The 23,060-nt window shown below is 42.1% G+C and overlaps 1 protein-coding gene across 6 annotated transcripts in view; it reads left to right on the top strand.

The window, feature by feature from the left end:
• LOC308113481 (cyclin-dependent kinase 17-like) overlaps positions 1 to 22,243 on the top strand; it is a 34,780-nt gene extending 12,537 nt beyond the window's left edge. For 2 of the 6 annotated variants that reach the window (XM_080469818.1, XM_080469821.1), the window contains 15 exons: positions 7,551 to 7,684; positions 11,256 to 11,381; positions 16,046 to 16,102; positions 16,189 to 16,303; positions 16,373 to 16,467; positions 16,569 to 16,631; positions 16,730 to 16,853; positions 17,423 to 17,543; positions 17,986 to 18,083; positions 18,189 to 18,294; positions 18,700 to 18,742; positions 18,827 to 18,917; positions 18,997 to 19,074; positions 19,805 to 19,926; positions 21,838 to 22,243. In XM_080469818.1, the coding sequence (XP_080325944.1) occupies positions 7,551 to 7,684; positions 11,256 to 11,381; positions 16,046 to 16,102; positions 16,189 to 16,303; positions 16,373 to 16,467; positions 16,569 to 16,631; positions 16,730 to 16,853; positions 17,423 to 17,543; positions 17,986 to 18,083; positions 18,189 to 18,294; positions 18,700 to 18,742; positions 18,827 to 18,917; positions 18,997 to 19,074; positions 19,805 to 19,908 (1,355 nt within the window). In that variant the 3' untranslated portion in view covers positions 19,909 to 19,926; positions 21,838 to 22,243. Of the gene's footprint in view, positions 1 to 2,367; positions 3,594 to 7,550; positions 7,685 to 11,255; positions 11,382 to 16,045; positions 16,103 to 16,188; positions 16,304 to 16,372; positions 16,468 to 16,568; positions 16,632 to 16,729; positions 16,854 to 17,422; positions 17,544 to 17,985; positions 18,084 to 18,188; positions 18,295 to 18,699; positions 18,743 to 18,826; positions 18,918 to 18,996; positions 19,075 to 19,804; positions 19,927 to 21,837 lie in introns of those variants that run through there. The other 4 variants (XM_080469823.1, XM_080469819.1, XM_080469820.1 and 1 more) reach the window with 3 other exon arrangements.
• Positions 22,244 to 23,060: the final 817 nt, after the last annotated feature.

Genomic DNA, 23,060 nt, shown 5'->3' with positions numbered 1-23,060 from the left:
GAGATGAAAGATAGAAAGCTTTTTAGAACACCCTTAAATCTCCTTGCATATATATATATAAGTACATCATCTGAGACTTTGTCTGTGCGAGGGATTTAATGTAATGCATTAACACTACATTAGTCTCTGCAGTCCTCTCCCTCACGTCCCACACTATCGGCCGCCCATTTGTCTGGATTTAATAAGAACAACAGAGGAGACCCCTTTTATGTAGTTGGTCTTATGAGCTCTTTAAGTCAGGGTGGCTTGTTGTGTTATAGCTTATGCTTTAGGCTAAAGGAAGATGTTAATAATCAGTGATTTTCAAAGCTTTATGGGGGGGGGTTAGACATTTGGGACCAGCGTAAACATCGCCTGTATCTTACAGTAGGCACTCTGGTCCCAGTAATTGAATAATAAGATTCCTTAGATGCAGATAAAAGGTTTAGAGGTAATTACTGCAGTCTAAATTCCCCCACCCTCCCAGGCCTGTTGGAGTGTACACGCCTGTTCCTCAGGGATATTATATGCACTCTGATTTTATTGTGTCTCTAATCCAGAGGCAGACTATGGTATTTATGGCCCGAAAATGGTGAAAACAGTTTGTTTTCAATGTAGTCTATCATGCAGTCAAGCAACATAGATGTTTCACATGGGGCGGCAGGAAGAAATGACAGTGAAATGAGACCTTGAGGAGAGAGAGAAGCTGCTCGGAGATGGCAGGAAAGTGAGACAGAGGAAATCCTTGGATGTATACAGTTCCTCTCGAGAATATAAAGAGACAGGCAGACAGTGATGGCTGGAGGACTCAGCGGTGAGCTTTTGTCCTTGACGTTTCAAACAGCCTAATGCTCAAGGATTCATCTCTTTGCGTCAATATGTGTCCATCAATACACTTTGAGTGACCAGAGCTCTGCACTTGAATCTGAATGACCGAGGAGGTAATGGATGCCACTGCAATAATATTTATTTAAACTTACCTTCCACACCTAGGTAGATTAAAGTTGCTTAACGTTGTGATGACGGAGAGAACCTCAATCATCCCACACATCGACACTATCAAAACCAATTATACTTTATGTGTTGATGCAAGTCGGTCCTTAAATTGCACCATTATTGACATGTAGGGTGTGAGCCTCTCAGCATGAACGTGTTTTCTTAGTTAAAGTACACAGAACAATTTAAGTAGTGGCATGAAGAGAAACGTAACCTTACAGGAGTAGAAAACAAGTGTTAATCCTCGAGATTAGAATAAGGAGCCATGATATTTAATACGTTATCTTTCTGACATTTTGGATGCAGTTGCCATTCAGCACAATCATGGGCTTTGAATTTGTCTTTTGAAGTTAGTTTCTATAGTGGTAAACTCTGCCTTACTTTGCCTTTGAGAAATTGAAGGGGAAAATGCATATACGTTGTCTAAAGTGCAAGTACAAAAATGTATGTCCATCTGAATGGTTTCGGAAAATAATACACTGGAGTATTAATCATAAGTAAATATAGATGAAGCTCTACAATTAAAGTTAAGAGTGTTACCTAAGGAAAATGATATATGTATTACCTTAAAATACAATCTAAGTATCAATTTTTAGGTATTTGATATGTAGAATTGACTCTTTTATGTGATGTAAGATGATGTGATGAAAATCTTAATAGCATCATATATTGATGGGTGGTTTAACCTAAAACAAGGATTCATATTTTCTGAACTTGAGCATATGTTTTGTATGGTTGGGGTCAGTTTATGTAATACCCTTATCCAAAATTATCAAGAAGCTTTTGCTTGTTACTTTACTTCATTCATAGCAGTGAAGTAAATTTAACAGACATAGTAAAACAAACTTTCAGTTCAGTATGTGGGTAAATTGTCTGTTTTCCATGACTGGTTATTTTCTCCAACCAGTGATGAAGATACAGACAATTGTTTCACACTTTAGAAGAAAATGAAGAAAGAATAGAGCTATTTTGTTGGCTATTAATACGTCTGTTTGCTGGTTGATAGTTCTTTGTTTGAGATTTGTATAATATTTCCTGGTCTGTATGTTGTGAAGGGAGACAGATCCATTAATTTGAGGAGGCTTGCAGGGACGTGCAGCGTGTGTGCTGTGGCATGTACCGGGCTGTGTGTGTGTGTGTGTGTGTGTGTGTGTGTGTGTGTGTGTGTGTGTGTGTGTGTGTGTGTGTGTGTGTGTGTGTGTGTGTGTGTGTGTGTGTGTGTGTGTGTGTGTGTGTGTGTGTGTGTGTGCTGAGGCTTCGCATGAATAATGGCCTGTGCTTCGTGTCCATGGGTAAGGACGGAGAGAAGAGGAGAGTGGAGAGAATGGAGAAGAGGGGAGGTAGGATGCCAGAGGCGTCACTCAAAAGCCTCAGGGTTTCATTTTCTGCATTAGAGAGCGATGAGGACAAGGAGGATACAGAGGAGGGATGGAGCACAAGAAAGCGAGAGCCCGTAAGATCGAGCATTAGAGATGGAGTTCTAAAAAGAGGCTGATCGGGCGGAAAAGGTTGTCATCGGCTTTAGAACAGGAGAGGATGACCGCTCTGATATTCAGCACCATCTCTGAAACCAGACGGAGATAGGAAGAACGGGGGAAGGAGAGGTAGAGGCCGAAGGAAGGGGGGAGAGCGAGAGAACGATTGCTATCACATGATAGGAAGGGGAGTAATAGCAAGGTGAAGGGAGGGAGCAGGAGGACTAACAACACTGAGAGCTCTGATAGGGGCGCCAGAGGCAAGCAGGGAGCAATCGAGAGGCAACGGAACGAAGGATAGTGGCACAACAGCCGGGATAGAGTGCTGTGCTGAAACAGTGGAGGAAGAGGAGAACAAAGAGAGGAGAGTGCACTCTAAAGGAAAAGAAACACAGGACGGAGGTGTGGTAAACACCTGAGAGCCAGCGAAGTGACAGATGGGCGCTGTGAGGTGAATCTTTCCACTGGTTTCCTGGATCGTGTGTGGACGACTCGAGTGAAGACAGAACACCTGTTCTCCTGAGATGACAGGTCCTAACCGTTTTTTGCTTGCCTGCGCTGGACCGTCTCTGCAGCGTTTTGCCTACCTGGTCGGTGTTTGACCTTCCTTAGTCAGCAAGCGGAGTGTGACTGCAGAGAGAAAAGGAGTGAGGAAGAAGGAGAAGTGGAGCGAGGGAGCGTCTATGGGAAAAAACAGAGAGAGAGAGAGGGAGAGAGAGTTAAAGGGAAGTAGCAGCCCAGGGAGTTGTTGCATTGTGATTAGAGTGCCTGTGCAGTCTGTGGGACTCTTCTGGTGGTAGAGAAGGAACCTTCACCTACACCTCCTGAATCCTGCTTATCACCCAGGCTGGTAGACTGATCTGACGTGGTCCCAACTTCTTGGAAAAGCTATGTGTTTTTGAAATTTCTGAAACATTTTTGAATTATTTAAGTGATATTGCTGTGGAACGTGTGGAATAATGGATACGTCAGACAACCCCCAAGGGGGCTCAGCACGTATTCCCAGAGCGGGAGACACTAAGATCGGGGAAACTAAAATAGGAGAGGCAGTCAGGATGGGGGAGAGAGACACTCCACTGAGGCTGTCACCTTTCCGTATGCTTCGAGTGCTGGATTCATGCCGTCCACCAGGAAATCGTATTGGTGAGTCTTTACACAGTAGTTTCTTTTTAGTCATTCATACTCTGATGTTGTCGGATATCATTCAACATCTCACGTATTTGAATGTGTGGTGAAAATATTGTTTCATCATTTTAATTAACTATTACACTCTTAAATAGCTGCACATCCATTTTATAAACGCATCCATTATCCACCTGGAAACTACATAATTACAAAGAAATGCATTTAAACCCTTAATCTTCTCTTAAAACTTTGCAAATTTCTATATGGGGTCTGCCTCCTCTCACATGTTGGGTTTAAAGAGAACTCATGTGGGGTGTTGGCCTGAAGCAATGCAATCCCATGAACTCCTTAGAGAAGTGAGGAGTTCTTTTGAATTTTTTATTCATTGTCTTGTCAGCACATTGACTGCAGTAACTCTTTACTTGCTGTTCAGGCAAAATTCAGACGGTCTGGTCTGCTTTGTGCTTTAAAAAGAGTGGAAAAACTTTGTGGGGGAAACAAAAAGTGAAGTGACAGGATTCAGTTCAAAGCCTTAGCCTGTAGTAATAGTAGTGTGTAATATGGATCTGGACAGTAACTGTTAACTCTACCAGTGCAGCTCCTGAGCAAACCCACTGAACTCCGAGACTGGCCTTGCCAAGTGATGGCTTATGGCAGGAAATCCCAATATTTCTGCTGCTCTTTGAAGAGCTCTTAAAGCAAATCTTTAAACTTTATTGGCTTCTTTCAACGCCCTTTCAACTGGCTTTTTTCATCATTTCTTAGTCCCTGCTTTCATGTGCTGGGGATGAATGTGCCACCAGGTGAAATCCACTCAGGGCTGGGTGAGGTGAGGATACTCCTAAAAGAAACCCACTCACTCATCTGGATGTGCATAGCAGGGAGTCGGCAACCCCTAACTAGGCCAGCTTGTCTTCGCACATAGAGGCACTGCTAGCCTGCAACATTTGCTGTCTGCTCTTTGTCTTCTGTGGAAACGAAAGAAAAAGTGCATTTTGTGTGGTGAGGAGGTACAGTACATGTGAGTGGTCAACTATGGGCTTTTTTGTGGCCAGAAAGTGTTTGGGGAAAAAAAGCAGTTTTATGAAAGACAAGTGCAGCTACTGTGTGCCTTCAGGGACCTTTTCTGTGATCTATTGTTTTGGGTTCAGGTGATGGAATTTTCCTCCTATGAGTTCGTCTCGTCTCACCCACCCTCATCAGCGTCACTGTTTATACAAACAGAACAAGACCTGGAGCTCTCAGAAAGTGAGAAAGACTCATGGCATAACTCTGGATTACCGGATACTCACTCGTTGTAAGCATGTGCGCATGTATGCGTATATGGAGATACCCCGGATCAGTTTTCTCCCCACTCCGGTGTCGGTTACCTCGGGTTTAATGTTTCACCATCTGGGTTTGTGAAGGTTGATTCTTGATTCGAGATACAACAACTGCCCACTCAGTTTCCTTATCGGGGGATAATCATTCCCCGTATCCTTATGTCAGGCTGTGTGTCTGGCTTTGAGGACACAAGCTGTGCATGACTTAGAGATTTAAACAAGTGCTTCACTGTTGATGTACACAGATGGTCGTGCTTCACTAATGAGCAATATGCTGCTTCTGACAACAGATAGTTTATTGGACGACTATAGTCTGACATGATCAACTCAGGTGGTTGCAAGTAGCTAACTGCATTATAAAGAACATCTATGATACAGTTTATATTCAGTTTTGACTTCCATCATAGAAGGTTTAAGTTAACTCCTTTATAAGTTAACTCTCTAAGATTTGCTCATTCCCTCCAGGCTAACAAATATACTTTATTAACGATCACAGAATACATACATAAAGAGTTATTCCAGAAACAGTTTGAGATCTGTTATGGTTGAGAAATGTATCACGATGTTTGAGGATATCCCCGGTTTGAGTCTGAGTTTGAGGGTCTTTCTGAGCGCAGGTTTGTTTGTTCTCCTTGTCCGGGTTTTCTCCAAGTTCCTCCCACCATCCAATAACAGGCATGAGAAGTTAATTGATCTCTTTAATTTCTCTTGAATCTATCTCCTTATCTTTAATACAACTTCAGCTTTATTTATTTATTTTTTTCTGTCATGACTGAAATATTTCAGTTGTTCTTCTACTCTTCTGGTCCTGCCTTTGGACTTGGAGGGTCTAAAACTGAATGTGTGTGAGTAAGTGAGAAAGATGTCTGGATCATTGTAATTGTGCTGTGTCTTATGATGAAATGTTGTTACGATCTCCCTTGGAAAGGAGTCATACATCAAGCGTTCGATTCAAATTGAAATATTGTAGGACTCAGTAATTAATAGCTCGTGACAGAGGGATTGGAAAATCCTCACTGAAACCGAGGAAGACATTTTCGACATTTGCAAAAATTTTCTCCAGAAATCTAGAAAATGAGGTGGAAAAAATTCACAACAATTTTCTCTGAGCGGGTCGTTATAGGTTCGAGAAAGAATGATTGTACAGCATGATAGGATGGGAAACCACAGTGTAGGATTGACATATTGGTCATCTTATCTGTTCCAGTGTATGTGTAAAACCACAATTTTCATTAGCTATCACTCGCAGCTTCCATGTGCAGGTTATAAAGCATATTTGTATGTAATCACTGAGATTATCCTTCCATGTTATTTTGCAGCCGCAGCCTGCAGTTGGTTAATTCAGAATTGCTTTGACATTATTGCTGCTCTGGTTAATTGGTCCAGGCAGGGGCTCTGTGATCTGCTCAGGGCTGAGAGGGCAATGTGATGAACACCGATTTGACGTTATGGAAAAAAAATATAATAATCATGAAAAGTGACATGATGACAGAGAAATGTGAAAACATTAAATCTAGCGCATTTGAAAAAAAAAAAAAGAATAAAGAGGATGCCCTATAAAACCTTACTTTTATAGTTATTTATTAGATGTTTCTTGATACTGCTTAGGGAATTCATTAATGCATTTTGAACATCAGCCTCTCACGGGTTAATAAAGGCAAGCCATTGTAGAACTGTTAACAATGAATGAAAAAAGAAAAATCTATGTTGAAACGTTGTTTTCTTGTTTATTCTCTATTCACTGAGTATCTTGGATATTCTTTTTTCCCCGATCACACAAAGAAAATATAGAGAAGTGACCTACAGTAAACCTCAGATGTTCCTCGGCTGACAGACATTGCACTATAATAAATAGCTTTACCTATCTGGTCCTGAGTCGCTTAATTCCACGGCTGAGGTGTCACAGTCACTCAGGGGACTTATTTTTCTTTCCACTTCATCACTTCTTCTCCCCAAAACCAATCCCCCCCCACTGTCTCCCTAATCTTCCCTCCTTCTGCTGTTGATGTAAACAGTAGATGGTGTGAGGATATGTCGAATAACTGATCTGTCAGTCCTGCTCAGGAAACGGTTTCATCCAGCCAAATACATGGAAAACATGCACGCACACAGATGCCAATACATACTGTACGAGCTGTACATGACCCAGACTCTGAAAGCCAAAGAGACACCCCTCCCCCTCCCCACACACACACTAACACATACACTCACTGAAGGAGGCAGTCCTGTCTGCTGCACCGTGACTCATTAATCAGATGGATTCTGGGGTGGATGAAGGTGTGTGTGTGTGGGGGGGGGGGGGGGGGGCAGCCAGAGATGGGAAAGCTCCCATTGCATGCAGGGTAATAATATTGATCTCTGACTTCCTCGTCTTACCAATGGCATTTCATACACTCTTGATAACACCCCTGCATGGTTGGTGGTACAGACTATCATCTGGGGATTGGGACCAAACAATGGCCTTTATAAAGAGGTAAAATGATTTTAACGATCACAAAATAACTACAAAGATTACACCCAAAGACTCTAGAAAGAATTATTTTCTTAACCTATAAGTATGAACAACATTAACTGGTACATCACAGGCCCGGTTTCTCTCCCAGTAATGACACTGTAGATGTGACTCTGATGGTTGTATGTATGTGTTTTGTAGGAATTGTCCATGAAAATGTGAAGATGGGTTCCGATGGGGAAAGTGACCAGGCGTCCGGCACGTCCTCCGATGAGGTCCAGAGTCCAGTGAGGGTCCGCATGAGGAACAACCACCATCGGCGCATCTCTAATGAGGTACTGGGAGCTTGGACTCACCTGTATTCCTGATTCCACACAGCCATACTGCTCTGTTGTTTCAAGGAATGCTCCAGTCAGAGAAAGTTCATATTACAATGACATCTCTAAAAAGAAATACCGAATAAATACTCAAATTTAGAAATTGTTTCACCATCACATTGTTTGCTATTCTTTATCGCTATGATCTTACGTGTGTGTCGGCTGTTATGACCACTGATCTTAGATGACATCACACAGTTAACAATTGTAAAGCCACAGTGTTGAGCTATGCACACAGTAAACTGTAAATAATTTGGGTGTTTCGCCTGTATATGTAAGGACCGCTGTGCTATCTGCGCACAGACAGAGTGTGCTGTTTGCTGCTTTGTCTCACCATGAGTGTGTGCTCCTGCTGGCTGCAGAGACTGTGTGTGTGTGTGTGTGTCTGTTTAAAGGAGTCGCAGAGTGATGAGCGCAGCAGTATTACGGGAAATGCCTGGAGATACACAGACTTTGACTAGTGGAAGGGACTAATTTAGAGCCTGTTTACCACGGAGAGACAGAAAGAGAAGGGGACGGCGGGGCAGAGTAGCAAGGGACAGCACCAGGGTGAGGGAGTAATTATGCCTGTAGAAATAATTATTGGCCTGACAGAGAAAAGGGCCAATCTAGAGGAACAAGGCTCAGGAAATAATGAGAGAGAGAGAAAAGAAGAAGGAGAGATAGAGGACAAAATGATTGCTGGAGAGCGGATAAAAACAGTGTTTTCCTCTCAACTACCCCTCTCCATTCACCCCTTCCCCCATCTGCCTTTCTCCCCTCAGGAATCTGTCCATTCCTCTCTCCTCTCCTCCTCCGCCTCCTCCTCCTCCTCTTCCCCTTTTCCCCTCCTCTTCCTGAGCATGTGGATGGCACTCTACCACAGTGCCAGCCCTCTCTCTCTCTCTCTCTTCCTCTCTCCTTCTGACTCTCTCTGTCAAGCGCGTGCAGTCATGTATCAGGTCAGAGGCACATGCATCGTTGAAAGCGCATGTGTGAGTGCATAGAAAAACACGTTTAAGGAGGACAATGAGGGAGCTACTAGAGCTGTTCTGCATTGTGAGTATGGGGATACGTGTGTGTTTACATGTTGGTCTTTATTCATTCTCTAGCAGTCAATAAGGGGGCATGGAGGTTAATGTTTTTGTGAACTTGTGTCCTTTGTTGTCCTTCTGAAAGGAAGAGAGCAGGAACAACACTTTTAAAACAGGCTTATTTGATTTGGTCACCAGGAGTCCGTTTCAGTATAAAGTGTGCATGATATGATATCTACAGTATTTGCAGAAGAGTTGAAGAAAACCGTTCCACATGTGGCATGTTTGTACCATATGACATTCATGCTGCTTTCCTTTGTTGTGTTTTACTCTGTTATGATTGGGACACTCCGTAGAGCGTTACAAAATGCGTGAGCTGCAGACAAGAGGTCGTGTCAGTGCATTTTGTCCGGAGCATTTCATTAAGCGTACCTTCTCACACTGTGTGGAGTGTCAAAGCACTTCAGGTTAGGGTTTGTATGTAATGGTGCATGTTCTTGTGTTAGCCAGTGAGCTCCGATAATACCATTACAGGCGTGAAATCCCTCTACCTTTCATCTTCAGGCACACACATGCACACCCTCTCACTACTGTTCATATGTAAACACATATCGAGGACACACACTGTGGGGCGTTTGGGATCGGACCAACCACCGCTGCCATGGAAACGATGCGTGATTGGCACCTCGCCGACAGGCGTGCTGTACGTGGTTAGGATATAGCGTCAAAGCATGGCGAGAAAATGGAGGGGCGTCACACAAAATGCGTTCGAGCGATGCCCAGAAAGCAAAAGTTTTTTCTTTGAATTGCTTACATTGAGAACGATCTCCCTCTGACCTAAATACATTCGCCAGTTCAGGCTCGCGGACACAGTAAGACCCACAAACAATTTAGAGTCACCAGTTTGAGTCTACAGACAGAACATGCAAACTCCAACCTGAAAGCACCAGACCCTTCTAAATGTCTTATCGAGAGAAATAGTTTTCAGTTGTACATTAAGGCTTAAATAACAACAGAGATTACAATAAAAATGTTTCACTCATGCCTGATAATAAAAAAGAAAAATCCAAAGTGTGTTGCTGCTTGTGAACTTATGAAGACTGCTGTGTTCATCCTTTCACACTGTTTGCCTTTTTTTTTTTAATGGAAATGGCTCCTAAATTTTGCCGGATCTTGTTAACTCTCTCCCCTTGTGCAGTCAGTGCTTTTTATTTGGCCTTTTGTTCATGCTTTCAGTTATAGCTGTCACTCCAATCACCATCAGTCATTCACACTGACACCTGTAACAGAGGTCGTATTTCAGTCATTCTAGTAAATGGAGGCTGTCCTTGACATTGACAAGTGACTGACAGTGTTATGAACATGGGTTAATGAAGTTGGGCTGTGATCACCTGTGGTGTTGTTCCCTGGCTCAAAGGAAGAAAATATACATCTGCCACATCTGCATTTTATCTTTGATTTACCAACAGATTATAAAATATGTAAAGTGTCAAAAAATAAATTCCCTCTGTGTGTATACCAGTTTTGCTGTAAAGATACTGAAGCGTGTTGCATCCTTTGTTTGGTGTGTTTAGAGGTCTTTGTTCCATCCTGCATTTAGACGCCCATGGAACTTGAGTCAAACCACACCAGAGTTAGTTTGTTAGTCAAACAAGTTTGTGGTGTGCATCGGTGCTCAGATGTCAGCATTCACACTTTTCAAAGAAGACCTCACTGGTGCCCCAATCACACAAGTGTAAAGTGTAAACACTCCCAATCCACAATTAACATAGATATTTGTTTACTACCTCAAATTAGGCAATCTTATATGCTTTATTCAACAAGGTTATTTGACTTCAAAAATTTTCCAAGAGAGAAAGTTTGTAACTAATGAGAGTGTAGTCCTGGATTAACTCGATGGTGTGACTTCATTGACAGCCTTTTTATCTCTATTGTAGCTGCTTGATGGCATCTTTTTTAAAGAAAGAAGTGTAACTGTTTCTTGCTGGAATACATCTAGATGTATTTTGTTGCAGAATGAAAGTGAGCTTGTGTTTAGTTGAAGAATAGATTGAAAAATTACAGGTGTATTTCTTCACTTCCAGACTCAATCCTGTTGGTGCTGTAGTGGTTAACATTTTAGCCTCATTGCAAAAATGTTCCCGATTTAAGTCTCAGTTACTCTGTATGGAGTTTGCATGTTCTCCTGTGCGTCTATGGGTTTTCTGCATACTCCAGTTTCATCCCACGGTTCAAAAACATGTGTTTCAGGATAACTTCTGCTTCTAACGTGCGTGTAGGAGTGAATGTGAATTTGTTTGTGCTGTGATGGACTGCTGATCAGCCTTCATCCACAATCTGCTGGGATCCGCTCCGGCACCCTGTGACTCTGACTTAAGACAAAGGGCGATACAAAATGTATGAATGTACAGTTGTGTTTGAAAACCCATGAGCATATCATCTCTGTCATAAGATTACAATTTCAGTTTCATTAATCTCCCTCTCTGTTCCCCTCTTCTTCTTTTTTTCGGTTTCAGGACATAAACAAACGTTTGTCTCTCCCAGCTGACATCAGGCTACCGGAGGGCTACTTGGAGAAGTTTGCCATGAATAGCCCGCCTTTTGACAAACCCATGAGCCGCAGGCTACGACGTGCATCACTGGTCAGTCATCACTGTGTTCCTGTGTCTGTTTGTGTGTGAAGCTCAAACTAGCTGAGCGGCTCCTCAATTAGCTGCATCTCTTTTCATGCATCTTTGTTTGGAAACCAGCGTAATATGAACTATTAGAGTCATTGTGCACCGCTAAAGTGGTTGACTAAGACCATTATATTTTTTGACACATGCACAACCACACAAATGTAGATAATTGCCCAGACACACACTAAGTTATGCTGTAGAGCTTACAATGGCTCAGTAGGGGGATGAATGATAAATTCTCTATTATGTATCCAGGCCAGGAGCATTATGGGTATGAATTGGGGGGAGGGGGTTTGCTACAGATACAGAAGGGGATCAGTGGGAAAAATAGGCAGATATTCATGAATATGCAGCATGTCTCTTTGTATTGCTGCTGGAGTACTTCTGCTCTTTGGTTTTCAGTTTGGTCACACTGTATTCCACGTCACTCTTTGTCTCTGCCGTGCCTCAAATGCTCACGTTTCCCTTCATACATGACTGAACGGAGCAAGAGTGCACTGCTCTTTGTTTCCTCCGTCCTCTCCATATCACAAGCTCTCCCTGTTTGAAATTAAATTCGGCCTGCAATACATTACTCGAAACAAGATTACAGAAAGCCCTGTTGTTCTATAGGAAAGTGTAAGGATTCTGCCTCCATCAACCATTTCGGAATGTAATTATTGGACAGAGCCACAACCCTGCCTGCAGCTCCCCGCTCTATGCTATTTAATGACGCTGCTTCTTTTGCAGGAGGCCAACAGACGTAAAAGTAAATATTTTAGCGTGGGAAAAAAGAAATGTGTGTGATGTATAAATAGAGGAGAAGAGGACAGTCAGTAGAGTTCCAGTCTTTACAGCATAAAGTGGTTGGAGATATTTTTCAGGTTTGTCGTCCTGTGCGTGTGGCTGTCTATCTTTAGGATTGTTGTATGTACGTGATGTAATAGATGGATGAATAATTCAGCAAGCAGTCTTAGGACTCATCTCCTGCTCCTCACTGGACAACGATTACACTTCAGGACATCTTGAAGTGTGCGAGAGCACAATGAGAAGAGAAGCATTCAAATCAGAATAACAGATTGTGATTTAACAACTGCAAACACGACTGAAAAGACCAACAAGTTTTTTTAATCAAAGATAAATATTAAAAAATTAGATAAACACAGTCTGAATTCCTTCTGAATTTTACCTTCTTGGGAGTTTGCAGACAAGATTTTCTCAGGTTGTGAGAAACAACAGTCATCCTTGAATCCTTCTCACTGGAGGACATAAGACCGCGAATTTCAAGCCTCCATTTTGTCCGAGCGCCTTTAGCATCAAGCAATGCTACATCACAGACATGTTGTTTTTTAAGGTGGCTACTATTATTACCTTATTTAGTGTGGTACATTCACACAGAAGCCTGTTTTTGGCTTTGCAGTGCAATAGTGCAAATTTAACACAACATGTTTTCGCTCACTTTCCCACCCACTGTTCTCAATGGCTGGTTTTAACTCCTCCGCCTTGATGAGTTTGCGCTCTGATAATTGGGACTGAGCAGGCGTCACAAAAAGTTCAAATCAGGTGTGCTTCCTCAGTCTCTCACACACACACACACACACACACACACACACACACACACACACACACACACACACACACACACACACACACACACACACACACACACACACACACACACACACACACACACACACACACACACACACACACACACACCTAACTTCTGCACACTTATAAAAGTCTGTGGCGCCTCTGATGGGAGGCTCTTTGGGTTATTAGTGCGCTCCCCATTTGTTAGCGTAACATAAAACATGGGTCCGGTGTTCCATGACAGACGCATTCACTTGAAACCGACTTTTCAGACGGTTGAATCGTTTCCAGTGTAATGCAAGCAAAGTTGGTTGGGATCGGTTTTCGTTCATGGCTGCTGCCCGTTGATAATCAATTATTCACAGCAGTCCAATGGGATTCAGTGTTCCAGGAGGCTGATGAATGACATGTCATTTTATCTCAAGGCTCAATGCTTAATCATATTACGCAACACTCACTTATATTTAACCCGTCGTATTCTGCAGTGACAGTAGTGTAGTTTATACCTTCATATCTTATTATATAGCTGCAGCATGTCTGATGCAATAAACTGAGAAAACTAAATATGGCTGAAGGTGAGGTGACTCCTTTCATTCAAACCATGCCTGTATTTGTTTTCAGGCTCACATGGAAAAGGTGAGAGTGCCGGATGTCTGTCGGCTGCACAGAAATCCTGTTAATGAAACGGTTCTCCTTTTCCTTTCACCTCCCATCACCAGACGCAGCCTCTCTTCGCTGAAGCCTGTCATTTCCTTTTCCCCATGTAATACCCTCACTACACATTTCCTCTCAACATAAATCTAACTCGAAGTCGCTGTAATGCAGCTGCAGTCATAGACCTTTTTAATACAGTGGACAACATTTCTCTCCTCATCTTTTTTTCTCCTGCTGTGAGTCGATCTATGTGTATGTCTCCTCAATCCTCGTACAGGCTGAGAGGCACATATTGTTTGGTTTCATGTTGCTTTAGTTTTGTCACTAAAACTTGGTCTGACCTAGTTCTGCTGAGTAAGCTCACTGGAGCATTAGAAATGAAATGAACCCACTGCCACCGAGAAGAGCGCTCACACAGTCACACAGACTGGAAGGTACTTGCAGTGCAAGCAGAGCAGAGGAATTTCTTAGTTTAAGGGACGCTTTTAAAATGATATTTTAATTCAAATATAGAATCATATACACTGTCTTCATCAATTAATTATGCAAATTTTTAAATAAGGCATTCCATGTACATCTTTTTATTTCCAGGCATAAATGTGTCGTTTTTCATCTGAGCTTGGCCTCATCTTGGTCTTTTTTAGGCAAGCCTTTAAAGAGATCACATGCTTCATCAGCTAACTTGGTCACCGGAGACCCTCCCCCTTGACGCACGTACACATGTACGCACGTAGGACTGAGAAACATGGGAGGGTTTACACTCGCAGGGGTGTCCAACCCCGGTCCTCGAGGGCCCCTGTCCTGCATGTTTTAGCTCTCTCCCTGCTTCAGCGTACCTGAATCTAATGATGATGTCATCACCAAGGTTGTGAAAAAGCCCAATAACGAGCCCCTCATTGCAATCAGGTGTGTTGCAACTGGGAGGGAGCTAAAACACTTGGACAGGGGCCCTCGAGGACCGAGGTTGGACACCCCTGGTTTACAGGGTTGAGCACAGATAATTCTGTTCACAGCAATAGACAAATATGTGAGGAAAAGTGTCAGAAAGAGGGACAAACCCTGGCAGGCCTTTGGGTATCACAGCTTGACAGAGCCACATCCATTTATAATTCATGACCTCGAGACCCAGGGGCCACATACATTATACAACTAAACCTTCATTAATAGACTGCAGGATTAATTCAGGCACAGATGTGAAGCATACCCTCTGGATATCTATAGAAATGTTTAGAAATAAATATGTAATGTCCATATTGTTTGTCGTTATGTGCACACTGACTTCCTGCTGACACAGAATATATAAGTGCAGCTGACAATGACATTTCTTTATAGCAATGGAAATAAAGGAACTGAAGCATAAAGACAGAGTGCATCCACATTGACGTGTGTTATGTCTCCTCAGTTTTCAGATATTTTATCAATCATTTCCATGCTTCATACTGCTCCATACTACAGGAATCTGCATGTCCATCCATGTGATCTATACTCTGTATCCAGAGTTCATGATGCAACGATTTCATTTTCTTTTTCGATTTTTAACCCTGGTCTTTTGAGTTGGTGTCTGACAGTGAATCAAATGAGAAAAGAGGAGACTTTAGCACAGTGTATTGTCTGACTTTGCCATATCACAGAAACTAAAACCAACGTATGAATCCATGAAGCTTTTATAGCTTTATTCAACTCGGAGACACTGGCAGCTGGTGATGATCCCACCTGACTGAGGGCAAACGCAGGGTAAAACCCTGGACAGGTCTCCATTTAAACACAAGGGCAAACAAGGAGGGAAAGTCAAATTCACACCTACCAAGTCACATTCGCACAAAATCCCCCACATGCACAGGGAGAACATGCAAACTCTGCGCATCCTTTTTCAATCATTCTCAATCATCATCAACCCCCCCCCAAAATAAAAAAAACTAAGCTGAAAAAGAGCCGACAGTCCCAATAAATCACAACAGAACTGCTTTCAAAGACGGAACCAAAAGAAAAACCTGGCAGATCACAGTTTGATCATAAACTGATTAAATGACCAATGTACTTAATGCACATTTTTAGCTGTCTATGTTTTTCTTGATGTCTTCACTGTTTTGTATCATTTCCTGAGTGCAAATGTGAACCGTTTCTCTATTGACGTACCGGGTTCGAGAAAGGTTTCATGAAAATAAAAACAGAAAGGCATTTCAACAGCAGTGCACATGACATTGTTTTAATTAATAACTTGTATTCGTGCATGCGTAAGTGGGTTTGTAGTTGAAGCATGTCAGTTCCAAATAACAGGAATCAAACTTCTGTTAAACGCAACCACTGACAAGAGAGACTCAGCTGTAATGTTTCACGCGCCAACCAGACTGCAGCAAAAGTAACTGGAGTCTGTTGATGTTTTTCTTTCTGTCCTCTTGTAGTCTGAAATCGGCTTCGGGAAGCTTGAGACCTACATCAAACTCGACAAATTAGGAGAGGTGAGAGCACACAACCACCGTCCATACAGGTGTTATTCACTTTACTTTCGTGCATAAACTCGTTTGCATGTTTCTCATCTCTTTAGGGGACGTACGCTACGGTATTTAAGGGGCGAAGCAAGCTAACAGACAATTTAGTCGCTCTGAAGGAGATCCGTCTGGAGCACGAGGAGGGGGCGCCCTGCACTGCGATCAGAGAAGGTACAGTAAACACGGTTCTTACTTTTTCACAGTTGGTCTTTGGTTTGACTGACATGTCTCCTCCTGCAGTGTCTCTACTGAAAGACTTGAAGCACGCCAACATTGTCACTCTTCACGACATCATCCACACTGACAAGTGCCTCACACTGGTGTTTGAGTACCTGGTGAGTGTAAACCTAACGGTTGGTAAAGTGAGGGTGTGTTTTATCACTTTACACGTCTGGAACGTCTTCATTTGTTTTTTTTGTTTTTTTGTCTTCCTCAGGAAAAAGACCTGAAGCAATACATGGACGACTGCGGGAGCATTATGAGCGTCCACAATGTCAAGGTACTAGAGAGTTCCATGTGTGTGCAGCGCTGCGGAATTAAAAATGCATGTGTTCTTTGGTTGTTGTAAGACACTCGCCCCTTCGCTCTCCTCCTCAGATCTTCTTATTCCAGCTTTTAAGAGGTCTGGCATACTGCCACAGAAGAAAGGTCCTCCACAGAGACCTCAAACCCCAGAACTTGCTCATCAATGAAAAAGGAGAGCTCAAACTGGCAGACTTTGGTACGTCATCAGCAAAACTACAGGAAGCCACACTTCACTCTTCAATATAATGTGTGGTGATGTTAATGAATTAATGTGTCATATGTAGAAATGTGAAAAGAAAAGGAAAGCTGAAATTTCTGAGTTTGTTTTCTTGTTTTTAATCGTTTGCCCTATGAATTTTAAGTCTAAATTTGTCGTTGGCGACTATTTAAAAGCCTTCTTGGGCTGTACAGGACACCATAGTTAGAGGTGACTTACCACCCAACACTGCCCTCTGTAGGACGAAGAACAAAAATAGCATAAGTAGTCCTGTGTGAATGTCTTTGTATATTATTTTTTTGTGTTGGATATGAATTAAAATACCTGCACTACATACCATTAAAAGCAGATTTTGTGAAAGCGTGTTGTGCCCAACAACTATTAAAAAGATTATAATTGCCTCCATGTTTATATGAGAGGAACCTTTGGTGGAGCATCCGTTGTTAGCAGTTGAACAAGAATATAATTATCTGTGATGCTGCACGGTTCTGGAAAAAAAATGAGTTTATTTTAATATTGTGGCGTTGTGTTTTTCATTTTCTATTCAGGATTAGCGAGAGCGAAATCCGTGCCTACGAAGACCTACTCGAATGAAGTTGTGACATTATGGTACCGACCACCAGACGTACTGCTGGGCTCCACCGAGTACTCCACTCCGATTGACATGTGGTGAGCAAACACACATGAACTCACAGAATGTTACCGGAGATCAACACAACCCAGGCCGTTATACTGCAATTCATTTGTAATTTTTGTTTTTTTTATAATTATCTTTGCTGAGGTTTTGCAACTGAATTACACCGAAAATATTTCTCAAGTGATTTCAGTCATTAAAAGATGATTTTGCTCTTAATCTATATTTATACATATATTTTATGAACACCGCTGAAACCTCTTCTTCTGAGTCACTGTCAGTGTATTTAAATCTGCACGTGAACAAAAGGCATAAAGTCCCCATTGAAGTGGATCAACCTCATTGTGCCTCTTTTAGTAGCTTGAGGCCGTTCAACATTGTAATCATAGGTGACGCATTTATGTTAATGTTTCTGTCAAAAGTGATTTCAGTGTTGTTGAACCAACCTGTGATCTACTGTTTCTTTCCCTTGTGTAGGGGTGTTGGCTGCATCTTTTATGAAATGATCACAGGCAGGCCTCTTTTCCCCGGATCCACAGTTGAGGACGAGCTTCACCTCATATTCCGCATCCTTGGTGAGACCCCGGAGGGGATTCGGATGAGCGTTTGTGCATCACTCATGTTTTTCATGCATCCATGCTTTATCGTATACATCAAACAATGGTTAATGTTTTTCACAGGCACTCCTACAGAGGAGACTTGGCCTGGAATCACCACCAGTGAAGAGTTTAAGACATATAATTTCCCTCTTTACCGCGCGGAGCCCCTCGTCAACCATGCGCCCAGGTACACAGCACAGCTCAATAAACCCAAACGTCCTTCACTCAATTGTTTTCTCTCTTATTTCTACCCTTTATTGCACATATGTTAAAAGGTTTTATGCATTTATTTGATTTTAAATTGGATAACTGGTAGTAGAAAAACAGAAACATCTCATCTTGTGTAGTATTTTGTATTGTACTGGACAGTTTTTTATTTTCATTTTTGTGACATAAGACGCAACAAAAGAAAGTATTTAATATTTCAGTTTATGTTTAATAAATCTCAGTTTGAAGTAAATTATGGAAAAAAGAACTTGTAGAATGTTGAACTCCAGTTTTTTTGTGGTCGAGACGAAACTGAAGAAGAAATTTGTGAAAGATTTCTGGGATCTGTTGGATTTTAACTTCCTCTCTTGTTTTTGTCACACAGGATAGACAATGATGGTCATGACTTGCTCTCCATGCTCTTACAGGTAAAAAAACAAAACCAAAATCATATTGTGTGCTACGATTATAGAGAACTTTAAACCATTTTAACTCATTTTGCTTGTCCCCAGTTCGAGGCGAAGAAACGTGTATCAGCTGAGGAGGCTCTCAGACACTCGTACTTCAGAAGTTTTGGGGATCAGGTTCAAACATTGGCCGACAGTGAGTAAAAACACTTTGCCTCAATATAACCAAACACAGACGCTCAGGCACGGTCTCACCAGCCTTATTTCCTTTGTAGCTGCGTCCATTTTCTCTGTGAAAGGCATTCAGCTGCAGAAAGATCCAGGGAAGAGATCCTCAGTCTATCCGGAGTCAAGTAAGTACCACAGTATTAAACGAAACTGAAACAAATAGAGAGGCACCCTCAGAGAGGATAGGTCTTTCTCCCTGTTTTCTCCTCTTCTCTCTCTTTGTGTTTGTTTTCTGTCGTCTCATGTGTCGGTGTGTTCTTGTCACACACAGTTTCATACGTCTACCATATATGGCTCCCAAAGTCAGACATTCACAACACGCTGCCACACTCTTTGAAGCATTATTAAATCAAAGCTTTTGGTCATAAGGAAATGGATTTTTCCATTTATGGTCCATGACTTTTAGTCCTAACTGAAATACCTATAAAAGTGTAATTTAAAGTATTTAATTGATTGTCATGACCTTTATTTCAGACATTCGTGGCTCCCAGATAATAAATGCTAATCCAGCCCAAGTCCAATAAACTAAGTAACGCAGCCGACCTTCTAGCTGATGTGGAGGTTTTACCTTTTTCTGTTCGTACTAGATGTGCCTTCAGCATTCGTGTGGAGTTGCTCAAGTGTTTCTGTCTTTATCTGAGTGTGTGTGCATCTCTTTCTTTCTGCCTCCCTGTCATGTTCTGATAAACTGTCTCTTCCCCCTGGCACCCGCACTCCCTCCTTCTGCACTCTCCATCTTCTCCTTAATCCTTTCTCTAATCTCCCCCTGTGTACCCCCTACTCCAATTCCTCCGTAACACCTCAATATTCCCAACCTTCCCCTCTCCCTGACCCCTAAAAAAAAAAAAAAAAAAGCGATGGCCCATAAGCTAGGCTCCGCACCCTCGCAGTACTTCCAGAGAGAGGCAGCCAATCCCAGGGCTCAGAGTCACAATCTCTCCTCCACTTCCACTGGCTGAGTGGCCCCTACCGTTCTGGTAAATACTGTCTCTTTCACTCTGTCATCTGTGTACTTCCACTCCTCTTTTTGAACCCCTTCTTCTATGTCGCAGTCTCTTCTCTGTGTACATGAGTCCCAGTAGCCGCGCTGCCCCTGTTATGCTTGCATTTCACTTCCTTCTTTGCATTCTTCTTTGCATTCTTCTTTGCATTCTACCGCCAAAACTTCTCATTCGCTGTTTAACCCTCCTTTCAGGAAAATATTTGTAAAGAAAAAAAATACACAATTACACGCCAACCATACAAGCAAATCTCTCGCAAAGTGGAATTAAACTGAACAAATGAACACATATTCCACCATTTTTGTTCAAGGAATTCTATGAATGAGCTTCGTCGACCTTAAAGATGTATTACACAGTAGCTCTGTCCTCCATCACAACACTAATTCCATTCAATGAGTTACCAGACTGCAAAGTTTGTATGTTCTTGCACAGTTTGTCATATTTAAAAAAAAAAAAAAAAAAAACAAATTGGGCAAACAGTTGGTTTTAAAAGAGATCCTATTAAAAATAACATCTATTATTTAATCAATCCAACTATTTCCCCCTTTATTACTGTATGTCTGTCGGTATACCACATTCAGTTTAGCAGGAAACATAAAACGACGCACAGGCCACCACACAACGATCACTTTCCAGACAAAGGGTTAAGCTTCCATCTTTTTTTGTCCTACTTATCGTGCTTTTCTTTGTTTCTCATTGAGTTGACTCCTCTCACCTGTCAGCTCTGCTTTCACTCACCTAATCCTCCTTTTCCCGGAGCCAGCCACGCCCAGCGTTCATGTCAGGACTCAAAGGGTCCAGAGCAGGAGCTAAAAAGCCCACAGTCATTTAATGATTGTCATTTGCAGTCCTGTTTAGGTTTCTGCAGAGGGAGATGTAGCCGTATATTCAGTCTGTAAGTGAAGGCTTTGTGCTGTGTGGCTTTCATAGTTTGTGTGTTACGAATGACTTTTTTCCTTCACTGTGTTTATTTTACTAATGTGTGTCTTAGTTTTTGGTAAGTATGGTTTAAAATCCAGCTGCATGAGACCACACATACAGTGTTATATAAAGTTTTAAAGATGTTTTCTTACACTATATGGCCAAAAGTATCTTTACTCACTTCTGTTGTCTGTTTTTAAGTTATGGATTTTCTCTCCAATACATCTTCCACAACAAAGAGGATTGTATACCTAAATTAACTTCAAGCAGATATATATATATATATATATATATATATATATGTGTTTTTTTCTGTTTGATGACTCAAGAAAAATATACAAAAGCATTTTCTTATGTTAGTGGAAAGTCATAAAGGAGAGTAGAAGCAGGTGAGTGTTGATGATTTTGTGAATCTTATACAGAAACATTCACGCCCATCCTGCTTCCCATCTTCCTACAAATTAATTCAACAGTCCTGCACCAATCTGCAGCTTCACAAGGCTGCTAGAGTTCACTTAGTCCATCCTTTGTATCTGATTATAAAGCTTTGGTAATAATCAAAGCATGTTTTTAGGAAATCGCTTTTAACATTTATAATTTCAGACATTCAAATGTAAGACTTAGCTTCCTCATCTCTGGTTCAAATTACTTTAAAATACATAAAACATCAACAGCTGTGACAGGAATATTTTTATTCAATGATTTGTTTTTATAATTAAAATTGAATTTTTGGCCCTATCGTGTCTGTTTTGGGTCGTGAGCAGAGTTTTGCAGTGGCGTTTATTTGTATTCAAATAATTCCTAGGTCTTATTTTCATATCTCTCTCTTTCTCTTCCCCCCTCCCTGTCTCTGTGTGTGTGTGTGTGTGTGTGTGTGTGTGTGTGTGTGTGTGTGTGTGTGTGTGTGTGTGTGTGTGTGTGTGTGTGTGTGTGTGTGTGTGTGTGTGTGTGTGTGTGTGTCCTCAGCCCAAGGGAAGAGCAGAAGGCAGAGTGTGTTGTTTTAGTGCTGGTGGGGAGACGACAGGAGGACACTGACACGTAGAGCTGTCTCGTCAGACGGGAGATTCACTGACCTCGCCAAACAGACGCACACAGAAGGAGTGGCACATACCCTGCCACACACACACACACACACACACACACACACACACACACACACACACACACACACACACACACACACACACACACACACACACACACACACACACACACACACACACATCTAAGGCTGAAGAAATAATACCCTAGAAATAAAGACTTTGTTTAATCGTAAACGACAACAAAAAAAAAGAAAACAAAGAAAAAAAAACGTGTGATGCTGGAAGAAAAGTGGAAGAGTGTTAGATTCTCCTTGATGCTGCTACTACACCCACTGCTGTCCAGAAGAGGGCAGCGTTTAGGACGAGCGCTGACTCGGTTTAAACAGAACTTGCTGTATCAGTGAGCTGTCAGGAAGGAGGAGTCACAGAAACAGAGAAGTGGTACCCAATCCTTTTTTTTTCTTTTTACAAACTATTGTACATAGAGACTGAGCTGTAAAACTCTGCTTTTTCATAACACACCTCAGCCTGATACCAGACACTAAATATTGCACCTTGACACCTAACCCTGGCCTTTTGACCCTTAATGATCTTTAAAAGCAACACGCACACAATCTCTCTCTCTCTCTCTCTCTCTCTCTCTCTCTCTCTCTCTCTCTCTCTCTCTCTCTCTCGCTCTCATTACTGTCATCACTGTAGCATTCCTGAACCCCCCCTCCCCACACACACACACACACACACACACACACACACACACACACACACACACACACACACACACACACACACACACACACACACACACACACACACACACACACACACACACACACACACACACACACTTTATTTGAAAGGTATGAGTGTGTAAATTATTGGAGTTTACAGAGTTAAGCCTTTGCACCTTATTGTCCAGTCAAGGTCAGGGTGGCTGTCATGACGTTACCTCACCAGATCGAGCTGAGCAGAGCGGGATGTGAAAGGGCACACTCCAGATCTTGGAATTAAGAAAAGAATCACAATGACGAACCAAAAAGAACGAAAGCAGCTCGCTGACCGTCGGGAGTGAACCTATGTCGTGCACGTTTCACTACTCTGCAATTGAAGACACGTGTGTAACCCGCATACATGTAGTCGACTTCCGTC

Source organism: Lipophrys pholis, assembly GCF_963383615.2.
Source record: "Lipophrys pholis genome assembly, chromosome: 8".
Classification (NCBI taxonomy): Eukaryota; Metazoa; Chordata; class Actinopteri; order Blenniiformes; family Blenniidae; genus Lipophrys; species Lipophrys pholis.
The sequence above is the reverse complement of the archived record's forward strand: the minus strand, read 5'-3'. Positions and strand labels throughout refer to the sequence as shown.